General features: G+C 38.3%; 1 protein-coding gene across 2 annotated transcripts in view; it reads right to left on the bottom strand.

The window, feature by feature from the left end:
• Window positions 1–2,233: 2,233 nt before the first annotated feature.
• NOTCH3 (notch receptor 3) overlaps window positions 2,234–11,889 on the bottom strand; it is an 82,568-nt gene continuing 72,912 nt past the window's right edge. For both annotated transcript variants that reach the window (XM_063448386.1, XM_063448387.1), the window contains 9 exons: window positions 11,460–11,792; window positions 11,211–11,359; window positions 10,795–11,011; window positions 10,151–10,235; window positions 8,869–9,031; window positions 7,620–7,918; window positions 6,298–6,445; window positions 5,809–5,906; window positions 2,234–4,275 (listed from right to left, as the gene is read on the bottom strand). In XM_063448386.1, the coding sequence (XP_063304456.1) occupies window positions 2,995–4,275; window positions 5,809–5,906; window positions 6,298–6,445; window positions 7,620–7,918; window positions 8,869–9,031; window positions 10,151–10,235; window positions 10,795–11,011; window positions 11,211–11,359; window positions 11,460–11,792 (2,773 nt within the window). In that variant the 3' untranslated portion in view covers window positions 2,234–2,994. The remainder of the gene's footprint in view (window positions 4,276–5,808; window positions 5,907–6,297; window positions 6,446–7,619; window positions 7,919–8,868; window positions 9,032–10,150; window positions 10,236–10,794; window positions 11,012–11,210; window positions 11,360–11,459; window positions 11,793–11,889) is intronic.

Genomic DNA, 11,889 nt, shown 5'->3' with positions numbered 1-11,889 from the left:
GTAAAATGTAAGTCTGGGTGATTTTGTATATGACAAGATATATAGAGGTTAAATCACTAAATCGTAAGCTGTGGTTAGTTGACATCCAAAGTGCAAAAGTTAGGTTTAAACAACCAGGTTGGAAAAGAAAAACAAATCTCCAACATGACTTCAATGTAATCCAATTCTTAATTTAGCCTACATTTTGCAAATTGTGTCAGAGCTGCAATACTGTCAATTTAGGGAATAAACCCCATAGTCTAAGGGTGCCAGGCAGTGACGGTGATGCTTTACAACAATAAGATAGTATTTTACATGGCTGATAATTGGCAGTGGTTGATATTGTGATTTCAATCTGCGTTTATACCGGAATACATTGTGGCAGTCTGTTTGTCAGTAGGTCAATAATCTTTACAGATACTTAAAGCTGATATTGTTGATCTTATAGAAATCACACATTTAGGGTAAAATCTTTTGGATGTATATTTAATTAAATTGCTCTATGCAGTCTGCATTTTACAATAGACAATTGCTTGCCATTAAATTATTTCATCACTTTCTGGTCAATGACCCGATTACAGTTCATCATAAATTTTAATTCGTTTCTTGAGCATGCATCATTAAATATTTGCTTCCCAAATATATCAGTTTAGAAGTTTTCATATATTTAAACCTTCTAGATATTTGAACTTCCCTTATGATGCTATTTCATACAATAGGTATTACAGCCCACCGAGATGCATAATGGTGGCATAGGTTTAATGAACCTTTTACTTGAACAGAACAAATGCTCGGGTCGAAAGGGTGCCTTAGAAATACTCAATACAAAATATGCATGGAAAGTGACATCTAGTGGTCACATACTCTATTACATCATTTATAATCCTCTTACACAATATCAATACACTGAAATTAAGGCCCTAGATTGATTATTTACCCAAACACTAAAATTGTTCAACGGTGCAGGCAGTTAGGCGGAATAAGTTACAAGAAAATAACACTGTACATGTTTGTAAGGCAGTGTTATAATTACACACAAATCATGATGTAGCTATGCTTATATATGTATTTATACCACAGTATAAATAAATGTAAAAATGTATTATGTAATAGCAAAATCCCCCGTCCTTGGCTCAGCAAAAAAAAAAAAAAAAAAAAAAAAAAATTTATTTTGTGTCCTCTTTAATAGTAAAGAAGAAAAAAAATAATAAAAGGAAAAAAAAAGGAAAAAAAAAAAAAAAGGAAAATTATATGTATACCCAGTACACAAAAATATATATTTAAATATATATATATATATATTTATATGGCTACAGCCTAAATAATACAATTTAAGTATTACAAGATTGGTAACACCAAAAAGGTCTTCTCCTTTAACCACGGAGTTTTGTATATTATCTTCAACTTTCACCATGAAAATTGCAATTACTGTTAAATTTAACCAAACAGAAGGCCAAAATTATTTTCCTCCAACCCTTTTCTGTTTATTACAATGGCATTAAAATAAAAGGATAAAAGAAATTAGGCATATCCATTGTATCACAAGGATTTAGGGAGGAAATTGTCAATTAAAAATAATAAAATAAAAAAAAATATCTTAAATAAAAGGGGAAATATATATATTGTGTATTCTCTCCCATTGTTCGTAAAATAGGTCTATGTAAACCAGACGCTCCAATTTATTATGTAGTGTTTTCATTAGAGAATAGTCATCCATATACATCCATAGTTTGGTTATGCAGAGTTACACAGAGTTCCAAATGAGAATCATATTATATATTTGGGAGTGTAACAAGTAGACATGAGTTGCTAAAACAAAAACATGTGTGTCTGATGACAGAGACATTATCTGATTCATTTGTGTGTAATATCCATTTTAATCTTGCCGAAACAAACAAGGATCCTCGAGTTTTGCATGACTATATATGGAAGAATGCACTTTCAGGGCCCTAGTTGTAGAGACCTTGGCAGAGAAAGCAAAATACTTAAACATTTAAAAGCCTTTTTTTATCAGACTGGCAACCCCACCCCCTGCTGTTATTGGATAACAAGTCCCACAGTGCTGTATTATGGGAGTTGCAATCCTAATATCTGGAGAGACCAGCGCTTGACACTCGTCTTAAACGTTTGTCACTTTTAAGTAAACATAATGTGCAATATTGCACTATGGAATGCATTTAAAAAACCCAACCCCCCCCCCCCCCCCCCCAAAAAAAAACAACAAAAAACAAACAAAAAAAACAAACACAACACTGTTGAAAACAAATACGCTCTACAGGAATCTGCCATTTAAAATGTAATTGATGAGCCTTCAAAAATGCGGCGGAACCTTTACATTAATTTCCTACAATGTGACATTTAAATTCTAAATTTCGTACCGACTCTGACACAGATATTTAAGTTTTGTTGCAAAGAACAAGGGGGGGTGGAATTAAAAATAAAAAATAAAATAAAAACAGAGGCACAAGTCTTTATCCATATATATATAAAAATACATCTTAAGTCCATTCCACTATTGGAGCAGCACAGGGCAGTGACATTAGCTTAAGGTGGTGGATATCCACCCCCTTCAAATGCAACATTTATCATCATTTGTTTGTATATAATACAATATTTGTGGTTAAAAAAAAATAAAATAAAAAAAAAGTTTCTTCTTTTTGTAATGAAACATGGCAAGCTATCATTCTATCATTAAAGAAGATGGTCCTTGGAAAGTGTTAAAAATGGTCCAGATGTAGATAAAGGTTTTCTTCATGGTCCCGTCATAAAAAAAACACATTCTTATATACTCTGTTGAGACTTCATTTTTAGAGTTCTAAGGTCAGGTTTAAAAGTTCTGGTTAGGAACCCTAATACACTAGGGAGAAGTGAAGATACAGGAAAAGGGGGGGGTGGGGGACAAAGAAGAGTAGGGATGTTTAGTAACAAGCAAGAAAACCGTGTTGATCGGATTAGAAGAAAAATAAAATAATTGGGTTGAGTGTATTAGAAAAAGGAAAAGAAAGGATAAGCAGCTTAGGCAAAGACTTGCATATTGCTGGACTGCTCAGGCATATGGTTTGATTGCCCATGTGCACCCCCCACAACAACAGGACTAGGGGTGGCATCTGACCACTCCGACACAGAGCGAGGGGATGGGCTGGACCACTGCTCTGGGGATTCTGGAGAGGGGGTAAGGTAAGGATGTTCATTTGGAACATGCAAGTAGTGTTTAGGGGTGTCCTCTTGAGAGGGAGCGAAGGTTTGTTGTGGAGGTGCAGGAACAGCAGGAGAGGTCTGGATGGTGCCTTCACTTGTTACAACTTGCTGCTTAAAGTAGTTGCCTTCAGCAGGGGCCAGAGACTGAGCAGATCGCTCGGTCACATGTGGCATGCTCTGTTGCCGCATATGAGCAGCATTGGTGGCTGCAGAACCCATCTGGCACTGCTGCTCCATAGACATCTTCACAGGGCTCTGCATAGCCATCTGGTTGTGCAACATTAGCACTTGTTGGGCATGAAGCTGGTGCAAGTTGGGAACAGACCCAACTGGAGCTCCTGCCATTATATTGCGTTGTGAATGTGACGATGCTAGCTGGTTTTGCCAGGCAAACGGCAGATTTGGATTCACCATACCAAGACTCAACCCATTCACCACACAGCTTGGTGCCCGCTGCAGTGGAACTCTTCCTTGAAGTGCCAAAACTGTGTTGCCTTGGGACTCCCCAATATCATTAAGATGTGCCAGGGAAACGGCAAAGGGCCCCTCCATAAGCCCATTCACAAGTGGGGTGGAGGGCACAGATAGGGAGCCAAGGTGAAATGTGCCAGGGGCAGACATAGCTGGGGAACCAGGGTTGGCACTATAAGCACGTGGTGAATCCAGGGAGTCAACAGGTGATAGGGTAACTGAGCTCTCCATCAAACCCCCATTTCCAGGGGGACAGTCGAGTGACAGCTTCTTGTTTCTATTTTTTGCATCCTTAGCATCTCCCCGGGTTAGACTAGCTCCACCAGTTTTAGCTCCTGCCCTGCGACTTTTCTTGCCTTGGGGGGTCTGCTTGATGTTTCCCATGTATCCATTTGGAGGGCAAAGAAGTGGTGACATGGTGTGTCCCCCAAGAGGCCCTTGGGAACCCCTAACTGTGTTATGTTCTTCCAAGAGCTGAACAATATCGTGGTGTAGTCTCTCTTGTGCTATGTCTCGTGGGAGACGATCCATATGATCTGTGATTTCCCGATTTGCATAGTGATCAAGGAGAACTTTAGCGGCTTCATAACTTCCTTCACGAGCAGCCAAAAATAATGGTGTTTCCTCCTGTAGCATGTAGAAGAATGCATATATGTCAAAATTTATAAGCACACAAATTAAAAATTATAATCTCTAAATGCAATCTGTTATACACACTCAAAGGCCTGTGTTCGGTAGGAATAAAAAACACTCTTGGAACCATAACATCAACAACATGTTAGGAGGTCCCCGACACCTGCTTGCCTTAAGGGCTATACTGTTTGCGAATGGTTTAACCACAAAGTCTTGAAATCAAGGCAGTTTAATAACCCCTTAAGGACAAACTTCTGGAATAAAAGGGAATCATGGCATGTCACGTGTCCTTAAGGGGTTAAGCTCTGCCATGTCCTTCTGCTTGTACAGAGAGGAAGCCTCAGACAGGGTCACTGATGATACATTTCACAAGCTATTTTGTTATCTGAGACCTACTGATTGGATTAGAGCATCAGCGGATGCTCTCAGCCAATCAGCAGAGCCCCTGTCGAAGGCTTTTTGTTTGAATCTCCGAGAAGTGGGCAGAGCTAAACAGTGCTGGATTTAAGACTTTTGTGTTAAACAGTTTATTTATGATTTAACCCCTAAAAGGTAATCCAGTGCCAAGGATTTAATTTCAAATGTTTTTCAAATGTCCTTTAAAAAAGGTTTATTTTTATTGCTTATGTATGTCTGAGTCACCATTAATTATTCTAGTCTGTAACTTGTTTACCATTGACTAGCACTTGAATTGTGGCACATTTAAAAAAAATATATAAAATTAAAATTATTATTATTTTTTTTTTTTTTAAAACAGATTATTGCAGCAGTTTACATCTGAATGATTACTTCCGAAGAAAATTGCTTGCATATTTAAAATTGATGTAGATTATACCATGGATTCATTTATTTTTATATATTGTATTAAAATGTATACATAATTAAGTACAATAGTCAACACCAATTTTTGACGCTTATTATACTTCTACTTCACCCTAGTTATTGAAACCCACAAGCTACAGTACAACTTCATGTATAATTAAAAATCTAACAGTTCCTCCTCCCAAGAGAATCACAGAACACCAACAAAAATTAATTGTGAGCAGGAATCTTGGGCCATAAAAGGCTACGGTAAACTACTCCGGGTGTTAAGCGACTAACCACTAGCCTGCATAACTCAAAATCTAAAGGCTTATTCTCCTTTTGAGTTTGTGGAAAGTGGATGAAAATTTAAAATGCATTTTTTTTTTTTTAAACAGAACATGCAACAGCAGAATCTGGGTCTGTGAATATCTTAAGCCACTTTAATCTGCAGGACACTCTGCATTTTCAAGGAAAGGATGAACAAAGTTTGTGAGTTGAAAGCACAGTATCAAATCCGGCAGCTGCAGTATTCTTTCTTTCATGAAGACCCTTTTGGCAGTTTTGTAAAAAATATGAAATTCTGGGACAGAAGGCTTTAAGTGGAGCAATTTATCCACTTGTAGAACTTAACTCTAAATTTGTGCTTTTTGCATAACCACCTGTGTGTCCTCTTGTTGGTTAAAGATCACAAAACACTGGGTAAACACCACTGCCTGCACTCACCTTGCTGTCCTGCATGTCTTTATTTGCACCATTCTTCAGCAGAGCCAGTGTGGCCTCTATGTTATTGACAGCAGCAGCCCAGTGCAAAGCAGATTTACCTTTAGAGAATTAAAAAAAAAAAAGAATTAAAAAAGCAAATGAAAAATAGCCATGTCAGATGGCAGGTTAGCAAGTTTTATTCTGATGGAGGAGAAGGCCACATTAATATCTTAGGAACATAGTAACTCAAGCCCATAGAATATACCTTGAGACTTACTGAAGATTATCCAGAGACACAAAGAAAATGCATTATACAAAACATTAGGCAAATAACTCTTTCCTTAATAGTCAAATAAAATTATAATTCTAAATTCAGATATGTAAATTAAGACTTTTCAGCAGAATGTTTGTCATCAGAATTTTAAACCTCTGAATGCCTTCAAAGTTTTGAAAGTCACTTTGCCACCCTACCCCAAACACATTATTCTGTATCTCAGTTTAGGAACTCACCAAGTTCATCTACAGAGTTGACATCAGCATGGCAGGCTACCAGCTCCTCTACCATTCCTTCCACAGCCAATCGGGCAGCTAATATCAAAGCTGTGGAACCATCACCCATACGAGCATCAAGATCTGTGGACCGGTTTCTGATCAGAATCTGCAGAGAGGAAGCATATGTATTCTTGTTGGTGACGTTTTATGTCCCTTCATAAATGGATTGCTAGCCACATGTACTGACTTATTTCTCTTATTTATTACATTACAACTGACATTAAAAGGTGAATCTAAGCACTATAAGCAATTTGCATTACAGCACAGGTCATAGTTCTTATAATTCCATTAATTTAAGAGAGTGGCTTAGAGCAGCAGTTATTTGAGTTTCATCTATAGGACACCCAACCAAAGCGGTCAAGCAGGCAGTTAGAACACTTTGTTCAATGTTGCCCTGTATTAATAAATTTTATCCATACAATACATGCAGGATCTGCCCATAGCATGCACAACAGAGAAGCTTCACTTCCTGGTGATAAACGAGTACTATAAATTTGAGATCCATGGATCTGCCAATAGCACAGCCCTATGCACTAAACAGTGGGTCTAGACTCCCTATGCAGTAGATTGAGAGAGACATTTTAAAGATAAGCAAATTGTTTTTATAATTTGGCATTATTTTTAAGGGAACACTGTGGACATCATTACAAATTCATCAGAGTGATGTTGTTCTGGTGCAAGGTGGTTCCCAGTCGCCAGCTTACTTCAGGTGTTTAATTCGGTGCCCAAATCGCTCTGCCCAGCTATGTACGCCTCAGTCTGAGGCTTGAATTAGAAAGCCTTGGACTGGAACCACAGAGACAGAGTGTCAGCCTATCAGTAGTTCCCACTCAAACGACTTGGACAAAAATATGTATATATTTCTGAAGTCATTTTATGAATGGGGAACTATTGATAGGCTGAGAGTGTCAGCTGACACTGTCAGTGTATCTACAGAAATAGCTGGGCATAGTGATCAGGCATTGGATTTAACACTTTGGGGTTAAACTCCTGGAGGTCAGGCACTTGGTGACCTCCTTGTACCATTACCTCCTTCCAATGCCCAGAGTGTCCTTTAATGCATTAATTATACATTTCAAAAATAATGTATTTTTTTTTACCTTACATATTTACCTAGACAATCCCTTTAATTCTAGCTGAATGGAGTTGATAGAAGTACAATTCTATCACAGAAATCAAACCTCGGTCTAGCTGTGACTTTTCCAGATTACTTTATCAGTCAGAATTAAGGGACATTTAGTCCAAGAACACATTAAAAACTAGCTAAGTTTTGAACTTACCTGGAATACTCCTTGTGCATCTGAAGCCACAGCAGCATGTAGTGGGGTACGGCCTGTGTGATCCTGTGCATTGGGGTCTGCACCGGCATCCAGCAGTCTCTTAGCGGCATCAGCCCGGGCATAACGAGCAGCAAGGTGCAGTGCGGTCTCACCTGTGCGGTCAGTCTGTGCACCAAGTGATGCACCTTGGCAAATCAAGTCTGAAATTGCAGAAACTTCTCCCTCCTCCTCATCGTCTTGGGACTCCGGCTCAAGACCACCTCCCAAAAAGGAGGCAAGCATGAGTGGAGTGAATCCATCTACAATGCACAAGGAAAAGGATTGAAGGTCACACATTTCCCACTAGCATCCAGAAATCAATTCCTCAAAATTAAACTTGGTCTTTAAAGAGAAACAGCTCCTATTTCTTGCTTTTAACTACACTAAAAGGAGACAGTGATTAAATAAACATCTTCATGAAAGCAAAACTTATGGCAAGTGACATAACAGATCGGTTTTATCCTTTAAACCTATTCAGTAGGAAAACAAATTCTCATTTGAAATTTGGGATAACTATGAAAATCAAACTTATGTATTGCTTTTCAGGGATACAGCTACAGAAATCTAAAGAAAACTAATTTTGTCAAGCATTGACAAAAGTTGTGTGTGTGTATTGGTGGGTTAATACCCCTTATCTTGTAATGTTTGAATCAGGGTCTGAACTGTTACCATGTAAGCAAAAATACAATTTTGCCACATACAATTGACAAAAGAGATACATAAAAATGGTCAAATATTCTTATAGGGATTTGTAGAGGATCCAAATATTTTTTGTGGTTGCAGATTTCAACAAATAGCAGCAATAAGTTATAATGCCCTTCCATAGAGTATCTGTACTGTACAGCACACTGAGGGAAGCCTATACAGCCGGCATAGAAGCTCTGAAATGTGCCTAGAGCCATATCAACTCCTGTGCAGCAGGGGAAACAAATTTCAGCCTGCGTTTGAAAGAGGTGGCGGAAAATGGCAATATTATTTAATTTTAAATGTAAAAGTGAAGCAATTCTGGTCACCAATGTTTGCTTGTCCATTAACCTCACTGGCCAGACTTAAAAAATGTATAGATTTAGTGTAATATAAGGTTTAGGACTACAGCTTCTTTATCCACAGCGGTCTCAGAAATATACACTACAACAATGCAGGGGGGCCACAAGTAAAGCAGCATGCATCAAATAGCATTCAAAATGAAGCTTAGGTATTCTCCACTCACCAGGCCCTCTTACGTTAACATCCATCCCATCGCTCTCATAATCACCCTGTGGAGGAGTGAGGGCAGTTGCTGGGGGTAGTCTGATGTCAGCAGCTGCCAAGTGGTGTTGAGTCCAAGGGCGGGGGTCTACAGGATCCTGTCGGCATGGGGAAAGCTCCTCTGTCTGTTTAGAAAAAAATTAAAAATAAAATACATGCCAAACTTTTTTTTTTAATCTATAAAATCTCTAGACTAGTCACAGTATACAGATAAAAACATCAAAATACAATAAACCTACATAAGCTGAAAAAAGAAGCACAAGACAAAGTAAACAGGCAGGCAATACTTGCCACGAGGAAAGCACTGAACAACCTGTTAGTTTGGCCAGAAGAAGAACACAACCCACACGCTGTGAGGTCAGAAACAATTTAGTAATAGACATGTAAGACTGAAATAGCAAGCTCCTTCCAAGGTGGCCAAACTTTAGAAAAGGATTTCATTGAATTATGTATAAGCATAGTTATTAGTAAGTTTATCTATTATATAGTTGTCAGCTGTTATGTGTGGAACTTCAGGCATGGAAGGAACGGCTGGTTACAACCATTGCCAACAAAGCTCTCCTGGCATGATTTTATTAAGCAATTTTTGGGAATGAAGAATACAATTCTCAATAGGAGTAAATTGGCTATTTTCCTTTTTATAACGGAGCAGATAAATACCACTTTGTTTTTTGAAGAATACCACCATTTACTAGGACAGGCACTTTGTAAAATAGTGCAAATTAATCAAACTGAAAGTGGGTAACTAACAATATAATCTAAAATCTGGGATTTTAGTCTTGTTTGTGACCTCTTTGGTATCAAGTAGTATACCCAAGACAGAGAGCCATTCACATGGCGTTTGCAGCAGTAAAGTATCAATGTATATCTACACCCATATTAACTAAAGTTAGCCAGTTTTTTTTTAAATTCTCTCTTATGCTTAGGTTTTACAGCAAAGCAAAAAAAAATTAAACAAAAGCACAGCTTTTATTCCGGGCAACAATTCTACTTATTACTGCCCTGGAAATCCATGAACCAACAGCACTGGTATTTCCCAATATCAGGTGAACCAGTAAAATAAAATGAAGATTTATGGGCAATCTTTAAAAAAAAAAAAAAAAAAAAAACTGAAATCACTGAATTATTGGATATATATATGCGTGCGTGCGTATATATATATATATATATATATATACACACACACACACATACATATACACACACACATACACACAATATATACATATACTTGGGACTTGTACCTTTAATCTCTTAGCTTCTGGACATTCAGTCGCTGTCCAGTCTTCAGACGGGTCTTCCATGAGACGTTCTGCTTTAGCCATGTTCCTGGTGAATTTAAGATGGATAGATTAGAAGAAAAAAAAAAATACATCTGTTTTGGAAACAGGTGAAAGTGTTTTGGGAAAAGGGGCGTAGCAATTTTAGTACAAGGATCAGAGCAGGAGTTAGTAAGATATTGATGGTTGGGTTACTAAAGATTTTACTTGTGCAAATCAAAATCCTTTTAATCCATACCCGAACTAATTGATTTGTCTGGGATTTACTGGTAGAGTCTTAGTATTTGAATAAGATTCCACAGGTAAATCCCAGACAAATTGTCTCAATCAGGTATGGATCAAAAAGGATTTTGATTCAGACAAACCGCTCAAATGAATTTTCGCATAGGTCTAATACTTTTACCTGTGAAGACTAAGATTAGAGAGGTTCATAAGCTTGTATGCCAACCCACTACATACATAAGTGTCAGCTGATTTCTTAAGGGCCATGTTTATTGAGACGTTTAGTTTCATTTTTAAGACAAATAGGTATCTCAAGGGACTATTTATACACATTCATTTTAACACCCACATCTAGAATACACAAGAGCTTTTGGAATGATCCTTACTTTAGACCAACACCCACAGAATCCTGTCCAACAGGCTCTCTGCGGTCTCTTTCCTTCTTCAGTATAAAGCCTTCTGGGAACCACAACGTACTGTGAGCTCTCTTCCTGCGAGATACCAGGACCCCCAGAACCACCACGACTAGGACCAGAAGACCAGCTACCCCAATTAGAGGTAGGAGGTCAAGTGGTTTTGGGGGATTTACTTCCAATTTTTCACCTAGAAAGATTTCAATATTTGTTAAATCTCAAGCAAGAATTCTTCTATGTTCCATATCAGTATATTACATACATCTTTTCAACATATGATGGATAGGATCCAGATAGCATTAATAGAGTGGGCACAAGTGAGCATGCTCTCATAGGGCACTTTCTCCCTATACTTAACATGTAGAGTGAATTTATGTCCAATGACTCACCACGCACAGATGTCAGTGGATAAGGGAAGTTCAGTCTTTCTAGTCCATTCAAGGCAGCAATGTAATCTGCAGCGCTCTCTGCATCTGGAAAACATCCTCCTATCTCCTTCACACATAGTCGGTTATCAATTTCCAGGGATACACTGGATCTGTTAGAGGAAGAGGAAATGTTACTTAAAGGCCTTTTTAAAAACAATACACCAAGACTGTTACATAGAAAATCTAATTTAGAACTTCAGGAATCCTCACCCGATTACATCGTCATCAAGTTCCCTTTTTGCTCGTATCTTTGCGGCTTGATCCTTCCGATAGGGGTAAATCATATATTTCCCCTCACTGTCCTTGCGGAAGCGCAAAGCTGTGCGTAGGATGGCGCTAAGTCTCTGTAGGAAAGCAGTGCTCTGTTTTAACAGCTCCTCAGGGGGAAGCAAAACCACAACTACCAACACTCCACTTGCCAGGACTTCTCCTTCTGGACCTCCAGCACAATCAAGGCCATCCCAGCCACATTCCCCTGAGTTACATCCCTGGTCACATCGACCATCGCCATAGTGATCCACGCAATATTGCTCATACACAGGGCTAGGGAGTAAGAGATGGATAAATAAGAACAGTAATTGTAAACAATCTAAGCTTTCAGTGCTAAGCTTCTGACTGACTTTTGGGTCTAATCTGTGCA

Source organism: Pelobates fuscus, chromosome 3 (assembly GCF_036172605.1).
Source record: "Pelobates fuscus isolate aPelFus1 chromosome 3, aPelFus1.pri, whole genome shotgun sequence".
NCBI classification, from domain to species: Eukaryota; Metazoa; Chordata; class Amphibia; order Anura; family Pelobatidae; genus Pelobates; species Pelobates fuscus.
Note: the sequence above shows the minus strand (reverse complement) of the source record. Positions and strands in the feature narration are given on the sequence as shown.